Source organism: Oncorhynchus mykiss, chromosome 26 (assembly GCF_057628025.1).
Source record: "Oncorhynchus mykiss isolate SJ-2025 chromosome 26, ASM5762802v1, whole genome shotgun sequence".
NCBI classification, from domain to species: Eukaryota; Metazoa; Chordata; class Actinopteri; order Salmoniformes; family Salmonidae; genus Oncorhynchus; species Oncorhynchus mykiss.
Genome location: NC_143047.1, coordinates 47722695 through 47745811, shown reverse-complemented (window position 1 = coordinate 47745811; position 23117 = coordinate 47722695). Strand labels below are relative to the sequence as shown.

General features: G+C 47.8%; 1 protein-coding gene across 2 annotated transcripts in view; it reads left to right on the top strand.

Annotated features, from left to right (window-relative positions):
• Window positions 1-22672, top strand: part of galr1b (galanin receptor 1b) — a 44700-nt gene extending 22028 nt beyond the window's left edge. For both annotated transcript variants that reach the window (XM_036964493.2, XM_090221644.1), the window contains exon 3: window positions 19265-22672. In XM_036964493.2, coding sequence (XP_036820388.2) covers window positions 19265-19585 — 321 coding nt within the window. In that variant the 3' untranslated portion in view covers window positions 19586-22672. The remainder of the gene's footprint in view (window positions 1-19264) is intronic.
• The last annotated feature ends 445 nt before the right edge of the window (window positions 22673-23117 follow it).

Here is a 23117-nt window from a genome sequence, read left to right as displayed (position 1 = left end):
ACTGACTGTTGGTAATAGTGACTACTGACTCTTGGTAACACTGACTGTTGGTAATAGTGACTACTGACTGTTGGTAATAGTGACTACTGACTGTTGGTAATACTGACTGTTGGTAATAGTGACTACTGACTGTTTGCAATACTGACTGTTGGTAATACTGACTGTTGGTAATACTGACTACTGACTGTTTGCAATACTGACTGTTGGTAATAGTGACTACTGACTGTTGGTAATACTGACTGTTGGTATTACTGACTGTTGGTAATACTGACTACTGACTGTTGGTAATACTGACTGTTGGTAATACTGACTGTTGGTAATAGTGGCTACTGACTGTTGGTAATAGTGACTGTTGGTAATACTGACTACTGACTGTTGGTAATACTGACTTCTGACTGTTGGTAATACTGACTGTTGGTAATAGTGACTACTGACTGTTGGTAATACTGACTACTGACTGTTGGTAATACTGACTACTGACTGTTGGTAATACTGACTTCTGACTGTTGGTAATACTGACTGTTGGTAATACTGACTGTTGGTAATACTGACTGTTGGTAATACTGACTGTTGGTAATACTGACTACTGACTGTTGGTAATAGTGACTAGAATAGTTCATGTTTTACCTCCAACCAACTGTTGGTAATAGTGTCTTCTTGCTCCCATCCATCTATCCATCTATCTGTTCCCCTGACACCACAGCTCTCCAATCCCATCCATCTATCTATCTATCTGTTCCCCTGACACCACAGCTCTCTGCTCCCATCCATCTATCTATCTGTTCCCCTGACACCACAGCACTCTGCTCCCATCCATCTATCTATCTATCTATCTATCTGTTCTCCTGACACCACAGCACTCTGCTCCCATCTATCTATCTATCTGTTCCCCTGACACCACAGCTCTCCGCTCCCATCCATCTATCTCTCTGTTCCCCTGACACCACAGCTCTCCACTCCCATCCATCTATCTATCTGTTCCCCTGACACCACAGCTCTCCACTCCCATCAATCTATCTATCTGTTCCCCTGACACCACAGCTCTCTGCTCCCATCCATCTATCTATCTATCTGTTCCCCTGACACCACAGCACTCAGCTCCCATCTATCTATCTGTTCCCCTGACACCACAGCTCTCTGCTCCCATCCATCCATCTATCTATCTGTTCCCCTGACACCACAGCACTCAGCTCCCATCTATCTATCTGTTCCCCTGACACCACAGCACTCAGCTCCCATCTATCTATCTGTTCCCCTGACACCACAGCACTCAGCTCCCATCTATCTATCTGTTCCCCTGACACCACAGCTCTCTGCTCCCATCCATCCATCTATCTATCTGTTCCCCTGACACCACAACACTCTGCTCCCATCTATCTATCTATCTATCTATCTATCTATCTATCTATCTATCTATCTATCTATCTATCTATCTATCTATCTATCTGTTCCACAGACACCACAGCTCTCTACTCCCATCCAGCCTAATGCGCCCTAATAGAGAGACAGCACCTTTACCAGTGGTTACAGAGTTACCTTGTTAACTGTTGAGGAGAAAAATAACAGACTGAAAAAAATAATGATGCTTATGATGTGAGAGAGTGGAACTCAGCTGCTCAATAGAGTAACCTGTTAGAAAGAGCCTGATATCCACCCCTCTCTCCCCTCCCCTCCCATCCCTCCCTCCCTCCCCCCCTTCTCCCTCCCTCCTGATATCAGAGTTAGTGAGGACAGTGATGTGAGAGAGTGGAACACCGCTGCTCAGTAGAGTAACCTGTTAGAAAGAGCCTGATATCCTCCCCTCCCATCCCCTCCCTCCCTCCCTCCCTCCCTCCCTCCCTCCCTCCCTCCCTCCCTCCCTCCCTCCCTCCCTCCCTCCCTCCCTCCCCTCCTCCCCCCCCTCCTCCCTCCCTCCTTCCCTCCTGATATCAGAGTTAGTGAGGACAGTGATGTGAGAGAGTGGAACACAGCTACTCAGTAGAGTAACCTGTTAGAAAGAGCCTGATTCCCCCTCCCCTCTCTCCTTATATCCCCCCCCCTCACCCCCCCCCCTCCCTCCCTCCTGATATCCCCCCTCCCTCCCTCCCTCCCTCCTGATATCAGAGTTAGTGAGGACAGTGATGTGAGAGATTGGAACACAGCTACTCAGTAGAGTAACCTGTTAGAAAGAGACTGATTCCCCCCTCCCCTCCCTCCTGATATCCCCCCGCCCTCGCCCCTCCCTCCCTCTCCCCTCCCTCCCTCCCTCCCTCCATCCTCCCTCGTCTCTCCTCTACACGTGGTGTAACGACAACCGGAGATAGACAGTAACTATAGCAACACACGTACCTTCAACCTTGGGACTCTGCGTCTCAAACGGCCCCTATTCTCTAGGGTGCACTAACTTTTCACCACTGCCCTGTGCAACAGTAGTGCACTATATAGGGGAATAGGGTGTCAATAGGGATGCAGGCTTTATCTTCAATCTAGCTACCTCTCAATTGGTCAGTAGCGAATCTGGAAGACGTCTATGAGAAGAGCTGCAAGAGATCATTCAGGGTTGAACATCACAGATTCCAAGAAAAAGGGTGCAGAAATAAACCATATTGCTTAAGGGACAGTGGAGGGTTGTCCAACTGATTTAACAGGACAGGGGAGGGTTGTCAAACTGATTTAACAGGACAGGGGAGGGTTGTCAAACTGATTTAACAGGACAGGGGAGGGGAGGGTTGTCCAACTGATTTAACAGGGGAGTGGAGGGGAGGGTTGTCAAACTGATTTAACAGGACAGGGGAGGGGAGGGTTGTCCAACTGATTTAACAGGGGAGTGGAGGGGAGGGTTGTCAAACTGATTTAACAGGGGAGGGGAGGGTTGTCAAACTGATTTAACAGGGGAGGGGAGGGTTGTCAAACTGATTTAACAGGGGAGGGGAGGGTTGTCAAACTGATTTAACAGGGGAGGGGAGGGTTGTCAAACTGATTTAACAGGGGAGGGGAGGGTTGTCAAACTGATTTAACAGGGGAGGGGAGGGTTGTCAAACTGATTTAACAGGGGAGGGGAGGGTTGTCAAACGGATTTAACAGGACAGGGGAGGGTTGTCAAACTGATTTAACAGGACAGGGGAGGGTTGTCAAACTGATTTAACAGGACAGGGGAAGGTTGTCAAACTGATTTAACAGGACAGGGGAGGGGAGGGTTGTCAAACTGATTTAACAGGGGAGGGGAGGGTTGTCAAACTAATTTAACAGGGGAGGGGAGGGTTGTCAAACTGATTTAACAGGGGAGGGGAGGGTTGTCAAACTGATTTAACAGGGGAGGGGAGGGTTGTCAAACTGATTTAACAGGATAGGGGAGGGTTGTCAAACTGATTTAACAGGGGAGGGGAGGGTTGTCAAACTGATTTAACAGGACAGGACAGGGGAGGGCTGTCAAACTGATTTAACAGGGAAGGGGAGGGTTGTCAAACTGATTTAACAGGGGAGGGGAGGTTTGTCAAACTGATTTAACAGGGGAGGGGAGGGTTGTCAAACTGATTTAACAGGACAGGGGAGGGTTGTCAAACTGATTTAACAGGGGAGGGGAGGGTTGTCAAACTGATTTAACAGGACAGGGGAGGGTTGTCAAACTGATTTAACAGGACAGGGGAGGGTTGTCAAACTGATTTAACAGGACAGGGGAGGGTTGTCAAACTGATTTAACAGGGGAGGGGAGGGTTGTCAAACTGACTTAACAGGACAGGGGAGGGTTGTCAAACTGATTTAACAGGACAGGGGAGGGTTGTCAAACTGATTTAACAGGACAGGGGAGGGTTGTCAAACTGACTTAACAGGGGAGGGGAGGGTTGTCAAATTAATTTAACAGGACAGGGGAGGGTTGTCAAACTGATTTAACAGGGGAGGGGAGGGGAGAGTTGTCAAACTGATTTAACAGGACAGGGGAGGGTTGTCAAACTGATTTAACAGGGGAGGGGAGGGGAGAGTTGTCAAACTGATTTAACAGGACAGGGGAGGGTTGTCAAACTGATTTAACAGGGGAGGGGAGGGTTGTCAAACTGATTTAACAGGGGAGGGGAGGGTTGTCAAATTAATTTAACAGGACAGGGGAGGGTTGTCAAACTGATTTAACAGGACAGTGGAGGGTTGTCAAACTGATTTAACAGGGGAGGGGAGGGTTGTCAAACTGATTTAACAGGGGAGGGGAGGGTTGTCAAACTGATTTAACAGAGGAGGGGAGGGTTGTCAAACTGATTTAACAGGACAGGACAGGGGAGGGTTGTCAAACTGATTTAACAGGACAGGACAGGGGAGGGTTGTCAAACTGACTTAACAGGACAGGGGAGGGTTGTCAAACTGATTTAACAGGGGAGGGGAGGGTTGTCAAACTGATTTAACAGGGGAGGGGAGGGTTGTCAAACTGATTTAACAGGGGAGGGGAGGGTTGTCAAACTGATTTAAAAGGGGAGGGGAGGGTTGTCAAACTGATTTAACAGGACAGGGGAGGGTTGTCAAACTGATTTAACAGGGGAGGGGAGGGTTGTCAAACTGATTTAACAGGGGAGGGGAGGGTTGTCAAACTGATTTAACAGGACAGGACAGGACAGGGGAGGGCTGTCAAACTGATTTAACAGGGGAGGGGAGGGTTGTCAAACTGATTTAACAGGGGAGGGGAGGGTTGTCAAACTGATTTAACAGGGGAGGGGAGGGTTGTCAAACTGATTTAACAGGACAGGACAGGGGAGGGCTGTCAAACTGATTTAACAGGACAGGGGAGGGTTGTCAAACTGATTTAACAGGGGAGGGGAGGGTTGTCAAACTGATTTAACAGGGGAGGGGAGGGTTGTCAAACTGATTTAACAGGGGAGGGGAGGGTTGCGAAATTAATTTAACAGGACAGGGGAGGGTTGTCAAACTGATTTAACAGGACAGGGGAGGGTTGTCAAACTGATTTAACAGGACAGGGGAGGGTTGTCAAACTGATTTAACAGGACAGGGGAGGGTTGTCAAACTGATTTAACAGGGGAGGGGAGGGTTGTCAAACTGATTTAACAGGGGAGGGGAGGGTTGTCAAACTGATTTAACAGGGGAGGGGAGGGTTGTCAAACTGATTTAACAGGACAGGGGAGGGTTGTCAAACTGATTTAACAGGACAGGGGAGGTTTGTCAAACTGATATAACAGGGGAGGGGAGGGTTGTCAAACTGATTTAACAGGACAGTGGAGGGTTGTCAAACTGATTTAACAGGGGAGGGGAGGGTTGTCAAACTGATTTAACAGGACAGGGGAGGGGAGGGTTGTCAAACTGATTTAACAGGGGAGGGGAGGGTTGTCAAACTGATTTAACAGGGGAGGGGGGGTTGTCAAACTGATTTAACAGGACAGGACAGGGTTGTCAAACTGATTTAACAGGGGAGGCGAGGGTTGTCAAACTGATTTAACAGGACAGGCGAGCGGAGGGTTGTCAAACTGATTTAACAGGGGAGGGGAGGGTTGTCAAACTGATTTAACAGGGGAGGGGGGATTGTCAAACTGATTTAACAGGACAGGACAGGGTTGTCAAACTGATTTAACAGGGGAGGGGAGGGTTGTCAAACTGATTTAACAGGACAGGGGAGGGTTGTCAAACTGATTTAACAGGGGAGGGGAGGGTTGTCTAACTGATTTAACAGGGGAGGGGAGGGTTGTCAAACTGATTTAACAGGACAGGGGAGGGTTGTCAAACTGATTTAACAGGGGAGGGGAGGGTTGTCAAACTGATTTAACAGGGGAGGGGAGGGTTGTCAAACTGATTTAACAGGACAGGACAGGGTTGTCAAACTGATTTAACAGGGGAGGGGAGGGTTGTCAAACTGATTTAACAGGACAGGGGAGGGTTGTCAAACTGATTTAAAAGGGGAGGGGAGGGTTGTCAAACTGATTTAACAGGACAGGGGAGGGTTGTCAAACTGATTTAACAGGACAGGGGAGGGTTGTCAAACTGATTTAACAGGGGAGGGGAGGGTTGTCAAACTGATTTAACAGGACAGTGGAGGGTTGTCAAACTGATTTAACAAGGGAGGGGAGGGTTGTCAAACTGATTTACCAGGACAGGGGAGGGTTGTCAAACTGATTTAACAGGGGAGGCGAGGGTTGTCAAACTGATTTAACAGGACAGGGGAGGGGAGGGTTGTCAAACTGATTTAACAGGGGAGGGGAGGGTTGTCAAACTGATTTAACAGGGGAGGGGAGGGTTGTCAAACTGATTTAACAGGGGAGGGGAGGGTTGTCAAACTGATTTAACAGGGGAGGGGAGGGTTGTCAAACTGATTTAACAGGGGAGGGGAGGGTTGTCAAACTGATTTAACAGGGGAGGGGAGGGTTGTCAAACTGATTTAACAGGGGAGGGGAGGGTTGTCAAACGGATTTAACAGGACAGGGGAGGGTTGTCAAACTGATTTAACAGGACAGGGGAGGGGAGGGTTGTCAAACTGATTTAACAGGGGAGGGGAGGGTTGTCAAACTGATTTAACAGGGGAGGGGAGGGTTGTCAAACTGATTTAACAGGGGATGGGAGGGTTGTCAAACTGATTTAACAGGGGAGGGGAGGGTTGTCAAACTGATTTTGTTGCCTTGGGAGGGTAGTGTGTTTTAGGGGGGACAGGGGAGGGTTCGGTGTGTTTTGGGGGGGACAGGGGAGGGTTCGGTGTGTTTTGGGGGGACAGGGGCGGGTAGTGTGTTTTGGGGGGGACAGGGGAAGGTAGTGTGTTTTGGGGGGGACAGGGGAGGGTAGTGTGTTTTGGGGGGGACAGGGGAGGGTAGTTTGTTTTGGGGGGGACAGAGGAGGGTAGTGTGTTTTGGGGGGACAGGGGAGGGTAGTGTGTTTTGGGGGGGACAGGGGAGGGTAGTGTGTTTTGGGGGGGACAGGGGGGGTAGTGTGTTTTGGGGGGGACAGGGGAGGGTAGTGTGTTTTGGGGGGGACAGGGGAGGGTAGTGTGTTTTGGGGGGGACAGGGGAGGGTAGTGTGTTTTGGGGGGGACAGGGGAGGGTAGTGTGTTTTGGGGGGGACAGGGGAGGGTAGTGTGTTTTGGGGGGGACAGGGGAGGGTAGTGTGTTTTGGGGGGGACAGGGGAGGGTAGTGTGTTTTGGGGGGACAGGGAAGGTAGTGTGTTTTGGGGGGGACAGGGGAGGGTAGTGTGTTTTGGGGGGGACAGGGGAGGGTAGTGTGTTTTGGGGGGGACAGGGGAGGGTAGTGTGTTTTGGGGGGGACAGGGGAGGGTAGTGTGTTTTGGGGGGGACAGGGGAGGGTAGTGTGTTTTGGGGGGGACAGGGGAGGGTAGTGTGCTTTGGGGGGGACAGGGGAGGGTAGTGTGTTTTGGGGGGGACAGGGGAGGGTAGTGTGTTTTGGGGGGGGACAGGGGAGGGTAGTGTGTTTTGGGGGGACAGGGAAGGTAGTGTGTTTTGGGGGGGACAGGGGAGGGTAGTGTGTTTTGGGGGGGACAGGGGAGGGTAGTGTGTTTTGGGGGGGACAGGGGAGGGTAGTGTGTTTTGGGGGGGACAGGGGAGGGTAGTGTGTTTTGGGGGGGACAGGGGAGGGTAGTGTGTTTTGGGGGGGACAGGGGAGGGTAGTGTGTTTTGGGGGGACAGGGGAGGGTAGTGTGTTTTGGGGGGACAGGGAAGGTAGTGTGTTTTGGGGGGGACAGGGGAGGGTAGTGTGTTTTGGGGGGGACAGGGGAGGGTAGTGTGTTTTGGGGGGGACAGGGGAGGGTAGTGTGTTTTGGGGGGGACAGGGGAGGGTAGTGTGTTTTGTCTATATAAGGTCCCACAGTTGACAGTGCATGTCTGAGCAAAATCCAAGCCATGAGGACGAAGGAATTGTCTGTAGAGCTACGAGACAGTATTGTGTCGAGGCACAGATCTGGGAAAGGTAACCAAAACAAGGTCCCCAAGAACACAGTGGCCTCCATCATTCTTAAATGTTAGAAGTTTGGAACCACCAAGACTCTACCTAGAGCTGGCCGCCCGGACAAACTGAGCAATCAGGGAAGAAGGGCCTTGGTCTGGGAGGTGAACAAGAACCCGATGGTCACTCTGACTGAGCTCAAGTGTTCCACTGTGGAGATGGAATAACCTTCCAGAAGGACAACAATCTCTGCAGCACTCCACCAATCAGGCCTTTATGGTAGAGTGGGCAGACGGAATCTATTTCTCAGTAAAAGGCACATGGCAGCCCACTTGGAGTTTGTAAAAAGGCACTTAAAGACACTCAGACCATGAGAAACAAAATGATCTGGTCTGATGAAACCAAGATTGAACTCTTTGGCCTGAATAACAAGCCTCACGTCTGGCACCATCCCTACGGTGAAGCATGGTGGTGGCAGCATCATACTGTGGGGATGTTTTTCAGCTGCAGGGACTGGGAGACTAGTCAGGATCGAGGTAAAGATGAACGGAGCAAAGTACAGAGAGATCCTTGATGAAAACCTGCTCCAGATGGCTCAGGACAGACTGGGGCGAAGGTTCATCTTCCAACAGGACAACGACCCTAAGCACACAGCCAAGACAACGCAGTAGTGGCTTCGAGACAAGTCTCTGAATGTCCTTGAGTAGCCCAGTCAGAGCCCAGACTTGAACCCAATCGAACATCTTTGGAGAGACCTGAAAATCGCTGTGCAACAATGCTCCCCCATCCAACCTGACAGAGCTTGAGAGGATCTGCAGAGAACAATGGGAGAAACTCCCCAAATACAGGTGTGCCAAGCTCATACTCAAGAAGAGTCAAGGCTGTAATCGCTGCCAAAGGTGCTTCAAAGTACTGAGTAAAGGGTCTGAATACTTATGTACATTTGATATTTAAGTCTTTTATTTTACTTTTATAAATTAGCAAAAATGCCTAAAAAGTAGTTTTCCTTTTTCATTATGGGGTATGGTGATGTCATTATGGGGTATGGTGATGTCATTATGGGGTATGGTGATGTCATTATGGGGTATTGTGATGTCATTATGGGGTATGATGATGTCATTATGGGGTTTGATGATGTCATTATGGGGTTTGGTGATGTCATTATGGGGTATGGTGATGTCATTATGGGGTATGGTGATGTCATTGTGGGGTATGGTGATGTCATTATGGGGTATGGTGATGTCATTATGGGGTATGGTGATGTCATTATGGGGTATGGTGATGTCATTGTGGGGTATGGTGATGTCATTGTGGGGTATGGTGATGTCATTGTGGGGTATGGTGATGTCATTGTGGGGTATGGTGATGTCATTTTGGGGTATGGTGATGTCATTTTGGGGTATGGTGATGTCATTATGGGGTATGGTGATTTATGGTCTGGTATGGTGATTTATGGTCTGGTATGGTGATTTATGGTCTGGTATGGTGATGTCATTATGGGGTATGGTGATGTCATTATGGGGTATGAAGATGTCATTATGGGGTATGGTGATGTCATTATGGGGTATGGTGATGTCATTATGGGGTATGGTGATGTCATTATGGGGTATGGTGATTTATGGTCTGGTATGGTGATGTCATTATGGGGTATGGTGATGTCATTATGGGGTATGGTGATGTCATTATGGGGTATGAAGATGTCATTATGGGGTATGGTGGTGTCATTATGGGGTATGATGATGTCATTATGGGGTATGGTGATGTCATTATGGGGTATGGTGATGTCATTATGGGGTATGAAGATGTCATTATGGGGTATGGTGATGTCATTATGGGGTATGGTGATGTCATTGTGGGGTATGGTGATGTCATTATGGGGTATGGTGATTTATGGTCTGGTATGGTGATGTCATTATGGGGTATGGTGATGTCATTATGGGGTATGGTGATGTCATTATGGGGTATGGTGATGTCAATATGGGGTATGGTGATGTCATTATGGGGTATGGTGATGTCATTATGGGGTATTGTGATGTCAATATGGGGTATGGTGATGTCATTATGGGGTATGGTGATTTATGGTCTGGTATGGTGATGTCATTATGGGGTATGGTGATGTCATTATGGGGTATGGTGATGTCATTATGGGGTATGGTGATGTCAATATGGGGTATGGTGATGTCATTATGGGGTATGGTGATTTATGGTCTGGTATGGTGATGTCATTATGGGGTATGGTGATTTATGGTCTGGTATGGTGATGTCATTATGGGGTATGGTGATGTCATTATGGGGTATGGTGATGTCATTATGGGGTATGGTGATTTATGGTCTGGTATGGTGATGTCATTATGGGGTATGGTGATGTCATTATGGGGTATGGTGATGTCATTATGGGGTATGGTGATGTCAATATGGGGTATGGTGATGTCATTATGGGGTATGGTGATTTATGGTCTGGTATGGTGATGTCATTATGGGGTATGGTGATGTCATTATGGGGTATGGTGATGTCATTATGGGGTATGGTGATGTCAATATGGGGTATGGTGATGTCATTATGGGGTATGGTGATTTATGGTCTGGTATGGTGATGTCATTATGGGGTATGGTGATTTATGGTCTGGTATGGTGATGTCATTATGGGGTATGGTGATTTATGGTCTGGTATGGTGATGTCATTATGGGGTATGGTGATTTATGGTCTGGTATGGTGATGTCATTATGGGGTATGGTGATTTATGGTCTGGTATGGTGATGTCATTATGGGGTATGGTGATTTCTGGTCTGGTATGGTCTGCGTTGTCGTGACCGCTATTTCCGGTGGATTCCTGGGCATAACGCATCAAACTAACGCATCAAACAAACTTTATGGAACAAAAGGAACATTTGCTGTCTAACTGGGAGTCTCGTGCGTGAAAACATTCGAAGATCATCAAAGGTAAATGATTAATTTGATTGCTTTTCTGATTTTCGTGACCAAGTTGCCTGCCGCTAGGTGTACATAATGTTTTGTTAGTATATCGATAAACTTACACAAACGCTTGTATTGTTTTCGCTGTAAAGCATAATTTCTAAATCTGAGACGACAGGGTGATTAACAAAAGGCTAAGCTGTGTTTCGCTATATTTCACTTGTGATTTCATGAATATAAATATTTTCTAGTAAGATTATTTGACCGTTGATGATAATTATCCCGGATCCGGGATGGGTGGTTCCAATTAACTGCCTTGTTCAGATGGCAGAACGACAGATTTTTACCTTGACAGCTACGGGGATTTGATACAGCAACCTTTTGGTTACTGGCCCAACACTCTAAACACTAGTCTACCTGCTGGTTACTAGTCCAACACTCTAACCACTAGTCTACCTGCTGGTTACTAGTCCAACACTCTAACCACTAGGCTACCTGCTGGTTACTAGTCCAACGCTCTAACCACTAGTCTACCTGCTGGTTAATAGTCCAACACTCTAACCACTAGGCTACCTGCTGGTTACTAGTCCAACACTCTAACCACTAGTCTACCTGCTGGTTACTAGTCCAACACTCTAACCACTAGGCTACCTGCTGGTTACTAGCACAACACTCTAACCACTAGTCTACCTGCTGGTTACTAGTCCAACACTCTAACCACTAGGCTACCTGCTGGTTACTAGTCCAACACTCTAACCACTAGTCTACCTGCTGGTTACTAGTCCAACACTCTAACCACTAGGCTACCTGCTGGTTACTAGTCCAACACTCTAACCACTAGGCTACCTGCTGGTTACTAGTCCAACTCTCTAACTGCTAGGCTACCTGCTGGTTACTGGCCCAACACTCTAACCACTAGGCTACCTGCTGGTTACTGGCCCAACGCTCTAACCACTAGGCTACCTGCTGGTTACTGGCCCAACTCTCTAACCACTAGGCTACCTGCTGGTTACTAGTCCAACACTCTAACCACTAGACTACCTGCTGGTTACTAGTCCAACACTCTAACCACTAGTCTACCTGCTGGTTACTAGTCCAACACTCTAACCACTAGTCTACCTGCTGGTTACTAGTCCAACACTCTAACCACTAGATTACCTGCTGGTTACTAATCCAACACTCTAACCACTAGTCTACCTGCTGGTTACTAGTCCAGTGCTCTAACCACTAGGCTACCTGCTGGTTACTAGTCCAACACTCTAACCACTAGACTACCTGCTGGTTACTAGTCCAACTAGTCCAAGACAGACAGGCAGACAGACAGACAGGCAGACAGGCAGACAGACAGACAGACAGACAGGCAGGCACATTGCCTACAGGTCCGATATAGTAACAGGTCTGATATCTGACAAAGTAAACAAGTAAACATTATATATTAAACATTGTAAACTTTGTCATGTTGTATAGAGATTCAGTTTAGCATTGACAGGACAGTGTCACATCAACTCAGTCAGTTATATGATGTGACAGTATCACATCATGATGTGATCTGCAGAGTGAAAGATTTAGAGAAATTGTTTGCAGTGTCATTTGATCAACTCAGTCAGTTATATGATGTGATCAATATGACAGTAATACATCAACTCAGTCAGTTATATGATGTGATCAATATGACAGTAATACATTGTTTGAAGTGTCGTGGTCTGTAGTCAGTGTTGTTTGAAGTGCTGTGGTCTGTAGTCAGTGTTGGTCTGTATTCAGTGTTGTTTGAAGTGTCGTGGTCTGTAGTCAGTGTGGTTTGAAGTGTCGTGGTCTGTAGTCAGTGTTGTTTGAAGTGTCGTGGTCTGTAGTCAGTGTGGTTTGAAGTGTCGTGGTCTGTAGTCAGTGTTGTTTGAAGTGTCGTGGTCTGTAGTCAGTGTTGTTTGAAGTGTCGTGGTCTGTAGTCAGTGTTAGTTTGTAGTCAGTGTTGTTTGAAGTGTCGTGGTCTGTAGTCAGTGGTTTGAAGTGCCGTGGTTTGTAGTCAGTGTTGTTTGAAGTGTCGTGGTCTGTAGTCAGTGTTGTTTGAAGTGTTGTGGTCTGTAGTCAGTGTTGTTTGCAGTGTCATGGTCTGTACTCAGTGGTTTGAAGTGTCGTGGTCTATAGTCAGTGTTGTTTGAAGTGTCGTGGTCTGTACTCAGTGTTGTTTGAAGTGTCATGGTCTGTACTCAGTGGTTTGAAGTGTCGTGGTCTATAGTCAGTGTTGTTTGAAGTGTCGTGGTCTGTAGTCAGTGGTTTGAAGTGTCGTGGTCTGTAGTCAGTGTTGTTTGAAGTGCCGTGGTCTGTAGTCAGTGTTGTTTGAAGTGTCGTGGTCTGTAGTCAGTGTTGTTTGAAGTGTCGTGGTCTGTAGTCAGTGTTGTTTGAAGTGTCGTAATCTGTAGTCAGTGTTGGTCTGTAGTCAGTGTTGTTTGAAGTGCCGTGGTTTGTAGTCAGTGGTTTGAAATGCCGTGGTCTGTAGTCAGTGTTGGTCTGTAGTCAGTGTTGTTTGAAGTGTCGTGGTCTGTAGTCAGTGTTGTTTGAAGTGTCGTGGTCTGTAGTCAGTGTTGTTTGAAGTGTCGTGGTCTGTAGTCAGTGTTGTTTGCAGTGTCGTGGTCTGTAGTCAGTGTTGTTTGAAGTGCCGTGGTTTGTAGTCAGTGTTGTTTGAAGTGTCGTGGTCTGTAGTCAGTGTTGTTTGAAGTGTTGTGGTCTGTAGTCAGTGTTGTTTGCAGTGCCGTGGTCTGCAGTCAGTGTTGTTTGAAGTGTCGTGGTCTGTACTCAGTGGTTTGAAGTGTCTTGGTCTGTAGTCAGTGTTGTTAGAAGTGTCGTGGTCTGTAGTCAGTGTTGTTTGAAGTGTCGTAATCTGTAGTCAGTGTTGGTCTGTAGTCAGTGTTGTTTGAAGTGCCGTGGTGTGTAGTCAGTGGTTTGAAATGCTGTGGTTTGTAGTCAGTGTTGTTTAAAGTGTTGTGGTCTGTAGTCAGTGGTTTGAAGTGCCGTGGTTTTTAGTCAGTGTTGTTTGAAGTGTCGTGGTCTGTAGTCAGTGTTGTTTGACGTGTCGTGGTCTGTAGTCAGTGTTGTTTGAAGTGTCGTGGTCTGTAGTCAGTGTTGTTTGAAGTGCCGTGGTTTGTAGTCAGTGTTGTTTGAAGTGTCGTGGTCTGTAGTCAGTGTTGTTTGAAGTGTTGTGGTCTGTAGTCAGTGTTGTTTGCAGTGCCGTGGTCTGTAGTCAGTGTTGTTTGCAGTGCCGTGGTCTGTAGTCAGTGTTGTTTGAAGTGTCATGGTCTGTATTCAGTGTTGTTTGAAGTGTCGTGGTCTGTATTCAGTGTTGTTTGAAGTGCCGTGGTCTATAGTCAGTGTTGTTTGAAGTGTCGTGGTCTGTAGTCAGTGTTGGTCTGTAGTCAGTGTTGTTTGCAGTGCCGTGGTCTGTAGTCAGTGTTGGTCTGTAGTCAGTGTTGTTTGAAGTGTCGTGGTCTGTGGTCAGTGTTGTTTGAAGTGTCGTGGTCTGTAGTCAGTGTTGTTTGAAGTGTCGTGGTCTGTAGTCAGTGTTGTTTGCAGTGCGGTGGTCTGTAGTCAGTGTTGGTCTGTAGTCAGTGTTGTTTGAAGTGTCGTGGCCTGTAGTCAGTGTTGTTTGCAGTGCCGTGGTCTGTAGTCAGTGTTGGTCTGTATTCAGTGTTGTTTGAAGTGTTGTGGTCTGTAGTCAGTGGTTTGAAGTGTCGTGGTCTGTACTCAGTGGTTTGAAGTGTCGTGGTCTGTAGTCAGTGGTTTGAAGTGTCATGGTCTGTACTCAGTGGTTTGAAGTGTCGTGGTCTGTATTCAGTGTTGTTTGAAGTGTCGTGGTCTGTAGTCAGTGTTGTTTGAAGTGTCATGGTCTGTAGTCAGTGTTGGTCTGTAGTCAGTGTTGTTTGAAGTGCCGTGGTTTGTAGTCAGTGGTTTGAAGTGCCGTGGTTTGTAGTCAGTGTTGTTTGAAGTGTCGTGGTCTATAGTCAGTGGTTTGAAGTGCCGTGGTTTGTAGTCAGTGTTGTTTGAAGTGTCATGGTCTGTAGTCAGTGTTGTTTGAAGTGCCGTGGTCTGTAGTCAGTGTTGTTTGAAGTGTCGTGGTCTGTAGTCAGTGTTGGTCTGTAGTCAGTGTTGTTTGAAGTGTCGTGGTCTGTAGTCAGTGTTGTTTGAAGTGTCGTGGTCTGTAGTCAGTGTTGTTTGCAGTGCCGTGGTCTGTAGTCAGTGTTGGTCTGTAGTCAGTGTTGTTTGAAGTGTCGTGGTCTGTAGTCAGTGTTGTTTGCAGTGCCGTGGTTTGTAGTCAGTGTTGGTCTGTATTCAGTGTTGTTTGAAGTGTCGTGGTCTGTAGTCAGTGTTGTTTGAAGTGTCGTGGTCTATAGTCAGTGGTTTGAAGTGCCGTGGTTTGTAGTCAGTGTTGTTTGAAGTGTCGTGGTCTATAGTCAGTGGTTTGAAGTGCCGTGGTTTGTAGTCAGTGTTGTTTGAAGTGTCATGGTCTGTAGTCAGTGTTGTTTGAAGTGCCGTGGTCTGTAGTCAGTGTTGTTTGAAGTGTCGTGGTCTGTAGTCAGTGTTGGTCTGTAGTCAGTGTTGTTTGAAGTGCCGTGGTTTGTAGTCAGTGGTTTGAAGTGCCCTGGTTTGTAGTCAGTGTTGTTTGAAGTGTCGTGATCTGTAGTCAGTGTTGTTTGAAGTGTCGTGGTCTGTAGTCAGTGTTGGTCTGTAGTCAGTGTTGTTTGAAGTGCCGTGGTCTGTAGTCAGTGTTGTTTGAAGTGTCATGGTCTGTAGTCAGTGTTGTTTGAAGTGCCGTGGTCTGTAGTCAGTGTTGTTTGAAGTGTCGTGGTCTGTAGTCAGTGTTGTTTGCAGTGCCGTGGTCTGTACTCAGTGTTGTTTGCAGTGTCGTGGTCTGTAGTCAGTGTTGTTTGCAGTGCCGTGGTCTGTACTCAGTGTTGTTTGAAGTGCCGTGGTCTATAGTCAGTGTTGTTTGAAGTGTCGTGGTCTGTAGTCAGTGTTGTTTGCAGTGCCGTGGTCTGTACTCAGTGTTGTTTGCAGTGTCGTGGTCTGTAGTCAGTGTTGTTTGCAGTGCCGTGGTCTGTAGTCAGTGTTGTTTGATGTGCCGTGGTCTGTAGTCAGTGTTGGTCTGTAGTCAGTGTTGTTTGAAGTGTTGTGGTCTGTGGTCAGTGTTGTTTGAAGTGTCGTGGTCTGTAGTCAGTGTTGTTTGAAGTGTCGTGGTCTGTATTCAGTGTTGTTTGAAGTGTCGTGGTCTGTAGTCAGTGTTGTTTGAAGTGTCGTGGTCTGTAGTCAGTGTTGGTCTGTAGTCAGTGTTGTTTGAAGTGCCGTGGTTTGTAGTCAGTGGTTTGAAGTGCCGTGGTTTGTAGTCAGTGGTTTGAAGTGTCGTGGTTTGTAGTCAGTGTTGTTTGAAGTGTCGTGGTCTATAGTCAGTGGTTTGAAGTGCCGTGGTTTGTAGTCAGTGTTGTTTGAAGTGTCATGGTCTGTAGTCAGTGTTGTTTGAAGTGCCGTGGTCTGTAGTCAGTGTTGTTTGAAGTGTCGTGGTCTGTAGTCAGTGTTGGTCTGTAGTCAGTGTTGTTTGAAGTGCCGTGGTTTGTAGTCAGTGGTTTGAAGTGCCCTGGTTTGTAGTCAGTGTTGTTTGAAGTGTCGTGATCTGTAGTCAGTGTTGTTTGAAGTGTCGTGGTCTGTAGTCAGTGTTGGTCTGTAGTCAGTGTTGTTTGAAGTGCCGTGGTCTGTAGTCAGTGTTGTTTGAAGTGTCATGGTCTGTAGTCAGTGTTGTTTGAAGTGCCGTGGTCTGTAGTCAGTGTTGTTTGAAGTGTCGTGGTCTGTAGTCAGTGTTGTCTGCAGTGCCGTGGTCTGTACTCAGTGTTGTTTGCAGTGTTGTGGTCTGTAGTCAGTGTTGTTTGCAGTGCCGTGGTCTGTACTCAGTGTTGTTTGAAGTGCCGTGGTCTATAGTCAGTGTTGTTTGAAGTGTTGTGGTCTGTAGTCAGTGTTGTTTGCAGTGCCGTGGTCTGTAGTCAGTGTTGTTTGCAGTGTCGTGGTCTGTAGTCAGTGTTGTTTGCAGTGCCGTGGTCTGTAGTCAGTGTTGTTTGCAGTGCCGTGGTCTGTAGTCAGTGTTGTTTGCAGTGCCGTGGTCTGTAGTCAGTGCTGTTTTGATGGACCTGTAGCTGCTCCTACAATGCTGAGTAGCTGAATTACCTTTTGCTGAACCGCCCACCAACCCACATCAGCAGCCTTTAACAGACAGCCAGGAGAAACACAAAGGCTCAGACAGACACTTGACTGTTCAGACACACACACACACACACACATGAACATAAACACACACACACAGATTGTTCTCTACCAGGGAGTCTTTCAGGCAGGAAGCTGATGCCATAACTCCATTGACGTCTTCCCCATAGAAAGAGAGAGAGAGAGAGAGAGGGGCAGAGAGAGAGAGAGAGAGAGAGAGAGAGAGAGAGAGAGAGAGAGAGAGCCTCTCCTGTCTTTGTGTGGCATCATCAGAAGATTGTGTTTGCAAAAGCATCGCCCCTGAAATAGAATCTCATATAAACGTTATCATCAAAAATATGATTGACTGTTTGGGATCATCGTTCAGTGTTCTTCCTGAATCGTTCGGTTCTTTGTCAAGTGGGTCTTTGTGTAACACCGCAGACTGATCACGTTAATCAATGCCTTCAATTATTCAGTCTGTCATCTGATAGGACACCAGTTCAGACAACAAACGACGTGTGGCGTCTCTAACAATGTGTAGAGGGTTGACGTGTAGGGGTCTCTAATGACGTGGAGTTCTTTGTGTCAGCAGTGTTGTAGTTCTTTGTGTCAGCAGTGTGGTAGTTCTTTGTGTCAGCAGTGTTGTAGTTATTTGTGTCAGCAGTGTTGTAGTTCTTTGTGTCAGCAGTGTTGTAGTTGTTCTTTGTAGTTGTTCTCAGCAGTGTTAACTTAACACCTAACGACCTTGTAAAGAGGTTTGGACCTCTTGGCGTAATGGTTGAGGTGTTGGCTGGACCTGGTTCGTGTCCCGGTCAAGGCTACTCCTGGACCTGGGTTCACGTCCCGGTCAAGGCTAACCCTGGACCTGGGTTCGTGTCCCGGTCAAGGCTACTCCTGGACCTGGGTTCGTGTCCCGGTCAAGGCTACCCCTGGACCTGGGTTTGCGTCCTGGTCAAGGCTACCCCTGGACCTGGACCTGGGTTCGTGTCCCGGTCATGGCTACCCCTGGACCTGGTTCGCGTCCCGGTCATGGCTACCCCTGGACCTGGTTCGCGTCCCGGTCAAGGCTACCCCTGGACCTGGTTCGTGTCCCGGTCAAAGCTACCCCTGGACCTGGTTCGTGTCCCGGTCAAGGCTACCCCTGGACCTGGGTTTGCGTCCCGGTCAAGGCTACTCCTGGACCTGGGTTCGCGTCCCGGTCAAGGCTACTCCTGGACCTGGGTTCGCGTCCCGGTCAAAGCTACCCCTGGACCTGGGTTCGCGTCCCAGTCAAAGCTACCCCTGGACCTGGGTTCGCATCCCGGTCAAAGCTACCCCTGGAATACACTACAATATACAAAGTACCAGTTCTAATACACTCTTAGTTAAAAAGGTGCTATCTAGAACCTGAAAGGGTTCTTTGGTTGTCCCCCATAGGGGAACCCTGTTTGGTTCTGCGTAGAACCCTTTTGGTGTCCAGGTAAAAGCATTTTAAGTTATATGAAGAACCCTTTCCATAGAGGGTAGTACCTGGAACCCAAAAGGGTTCTACCTGGGCGCCAAAAAGGGTTCTGCCTGGAACCCAAAAGAGTTCTACCTGGGAGCCAAAAAGGGTTCTACCTGGAACCCAAAAGGGTTCTACCTGGACACCAAAAAAGGTTCTCCTATGTGGAACAGCTGAAGAACCCTTATCAAACTGAGTGTATTACTCATATCAGATGTGTAGGATTATGATTTGGTTGAAAGCCTCTGGCCCCTAGGCATTACATACACACTGTTAATATTGAGGTGAATCTGAGTGGCTCTTTAGAAATTAAACAATTACATTTCACCAGCAAACTTCCCAGGCTGAGACATCGAGCCATTGAAGCAGACATATCCTTTACAGATACAGAGCTCTCATACGGTACCTTCTCAATGATGAATTGGGGAGGTTGTGAGGCAGCTTTTCTATTGTTTGATGAGGCACATTGTTGCCAATTCTCTCTCCTGATCAGACTCTCTCGAATATCAGATACTGTGAGTCCCCTGGTGATGCGGGACTCTGTAATCAGTCACAGCTTGGAGTTAACCTCTCGTATTACTTCTAACGTCTGCCTAGGGAAAACAGGCTTCATCGGAGCACATTAATAAACATTCATCTCCTCCTCCTCCTCCCCCTTCCCCTCCTCTCCCACCTCCCTCTCCCCCTCTCCCTCCCCCTCTCCTCCATCTCCCCCCTCTCCCTCCCCCTCTCCCTCCCCCTCTTCCTCCCTCCCCCTCCTCCCTCCCTCCTCCCCCTCCCCCCTCCTCCTCCAGACAGCCCAGACGGTCCTCCTGGTGGTCGCAGCCTTCCTGACCTGTTGGATGCCTCATCACATCATCGCCATGTGGGTGGAGTTTGGAGTGTTCCCGCTCAACGACGCCTCCTTCGCGTTACGGATCATCTCCCACTGCCTGGCGTACGGGAACTCCTGCATCAACCCCATCCTGTACGCCTTTCTGTCAGAGAACTTCCGGAAGGCCTGTCGCCAGGTGTTCACCTGCCGGTTCCTCTACCCTCCACCCCCACAGGAGAAGGTGGTGCGAATCCGAATGGAGAACTTCTCAACTACACACTCTATTACCACTAATATCTGACACCACACATTCTATTACCACTAATATCTGACACCACGCACTCTATTACCACTAAATCTGACACCACACACTCTATTACCACTCATATCTGACACCCCACACTCTATTACCACTAAATCTGACACCACACGCTCTATTACCACTAATATCTGACACCACACATTCTATTATCACTAATATCTGACACCACACATTCTATTACCACTAACATCTGACACCACACACTCTATTACCACTAAATCTGACACCACGCACTCTATGACCACTAATATCTGACACCACACACTCTATTACCACTAATATCTGACACCACACATTCTATTATCACTAATATCTGACACCACACATTCTATTACCACTAATATCTGACACCACACATTCTATTACCACTAATATCTGACACCACACATTCTATTACTACTAATATCTGACACCACACACTCTATTACCACTAATATCTGACACCACACACTCTATTACCGCTATTATCTTATACCACACCACACATTCTATTACCACTAATATCTGACACCACACACTATATTACCACTAATTCTGACACCACACACTCTATTACCACTAATATCTTACACCACACCACACATTCTATTACCACTAATATCTGAGACCACACATTATATTACCACTAACATCTGACACCACACCGCAAAACTGGGACAAGACTGAGACTGGGACAAGACTGGGGCTGGACCAAGACTGGGACAAGACTGGGACTGGGACAAGACTGGGGCTGGGACAAGACTGGGACTGGGAAAAGACTGGGACTGGGACAAGACTGGGGCTGGGCCAAGACTGGGACTGGGCCAAGACTGGGACTGGGACAAGACTGGGACTGGGACAAGACTGGGACAAGACTGGGACTGGGACAAGACTGGGACTGGAACAAGACTGGGACTGGGACAAGACTGGGACAAGATTGGGACTGGGACAAGACTGGGACAAGACTGGGACTGGGACAAGACTGGGACTGGGACAAGACTGGGACAAGACTGGGACTGGGACAAGACTGGGGCTGGGACAAGACTGGGACAAGACTGGGACAAGACTGGGGCTGGACCAAGACTGGGACAAGACTGGGACTGGGACAAGACTGGGACTGGGGCAAGACTGGGACAAGACTGGGACTGGGCCAAGACTGGGACAAGACTGGGTCTGGGACAAGACTGAGACTGGGACAAGACTGGGACAAGACTGGGACTGGGACAAGACTGGGACTGGAACAAGACTGAGACTGGGACAAGACTGGGACAAGACTGGGACAAAACTGGGACTGGGACAAGACTGGGACTGGGACAAGACTGGGACTGGGACAAGACTGGGACTGGGACAAGACTTGGGACTGGGACAAGACTGGGACTGGGACAAGACTGGGACTGGGACAAGACTGGGACAAGACTGGGACTGGGACAAGACTGGGGCTGGGACAAGACTGGGGCTGGGACAAGACTGGGACAAGACTGGGACAAGACTGGGGCTGGACCAAGACTGGGACAAGACTGGGACTGGGACAAGACTGGGACTGGGGCAAGACTGGGACAAGACTGGGACTGGGCCAAGACTGGGACAAGACTGGGTCTGGGACAAGACTGAGACTGGGACAAGACTGGGACAAGACTGGGACTGGGACAAGACTGGGACTGGGACAAGACTGGGACTGGAACAAGACTGAGACTGGGACAAGACTGGGACAAGACTGGGACAAGACTGGGACAAAACTGGGACTGGGACAAGACTGGGACTGGGACAAGACTGGGACTGGGACAAGACTGGGACTGGGACAAGACTTGGGACTGGGACAAGACTGGGACTGGGACAAGACTGGGACTGGGACAAGACTGGGACAAGACTGGGACTGGAAAAGACTGGGACGAGACTGGGACAAGACTGGGACTGGGACAAGACTGGGACTGGGACAAGGCTGGGACCAGACTGGGACTGGGACAAGACTGGGACTGAGGGTGTGACTGGGACTGGGGCCTGGGGATGAGACCCAGCAGATTGCGACCCCCAACAGATGAAGCAGCCAAACTGCAAGTCTACGTACTCTTCAAATGCTGGATCTGTTTCATTTTTGAATTTGTGACGAGACTTTTAAACACACAAGACCTGAAACAGCCAATGCAGACACACTCTTCAACTGAGGCCTGTGATTGGCGATACTGTTAATCAGGGTGATTTTGGAGAACTGAGACATGGCACTGACTTAGATGGGGAGATTTGACTAATTGATTTGGATTCGGATTGGATTAGGCCTCACAATCAATTGACACTGATGAACTGTGAAAGCAGATGATCTGGAGAACATTTTTGAATTACAGCAAGACGCTGTATTTTACAGAATTACAGCAAGACGCTGTAAATTTCAGCAAGACGCTTATATATTCCAAACGCACAGATCTGGCAACACAAGACCAACTCTTCAGCTTCTGAAACCTCTGATTGATGGAACTCTCCGTCAGGCTTACCTGACCGCCACTGACTTACCTGACGGATGACTTTTTCATTGAATACATGTGGAAGGAGGGTGAGTTTGAAACATTACGGAAACTACCAGCAGTATTCCTGCGAGGCTTTTTTTTTAAACGATATATTTTTTTAGGTTAGAGATAACAGAACAAAACATGTATAATAACCGTAAGCTAGTGGAAAAGTAGAGGAGGAGCTGAAGGATCTACTTGACTTTGCTCTTCGTTGAAAATTTAAACTCTGAACTGAAACTGTCTGACAGTACAAATGAATTTTAATTTTAAACTTGTCAACTCTTCGGGCGATTACTACTTTTAAGGTGGACGTCCCAAATGGCACCTTATTCACTATTTAGTGCACTACTTTGATTATAAGTCTAGTCAAAAGTAGTGCACTGTATATGGGAAGAGTGTGCCGTTTAGAACACGGGCCTACAGTGGAGTGATGCTCGCCTGCATTGATCAATGTGTTTGTGCATTTGCATGAAATAATACACATTTAAGTCTCTGTGGAACAGTTTAAGCGTCAGTATAGATGTTAAATGTTTGTAAGATTTTACCCCTGTGTAATTCATGTACTGTGTATAAGTACTTTTCTACATTCCCACCCAGCATGTATTATATTCATCAGCTATGGTCACCAGTGGTCCTGTATTGGTAACACAAAATGGAGGACAACATGTCTTGGTCACCACTGGTCCTGTATTGGTAAAAACAAAATGGAGGACAACATGTCTTGGTCACCACTGGTCCTGTATTGGTAAAACAAAATGGAGGACAACATGTCTTGGTCACCACTGGTCTTCTATTGGTAAAACAAAATGGAGGACAACATGTCTTGGTCACCACTGGTCCTGTATTGGTAAAACAAAATGGAGGACAACATGTCTTGGTCACCACTGGTCCTGTATTGGTAAAACAAAATGGAGGACAACATGTCTTGGTCACCACTGGTCTTGTATTGGTTAAACAAAATGGAGGACAACATGTCTTGGTCACCACTGGTCCTGTATTGGTAAAACAAAATGGAGGACAACATGTCTTGG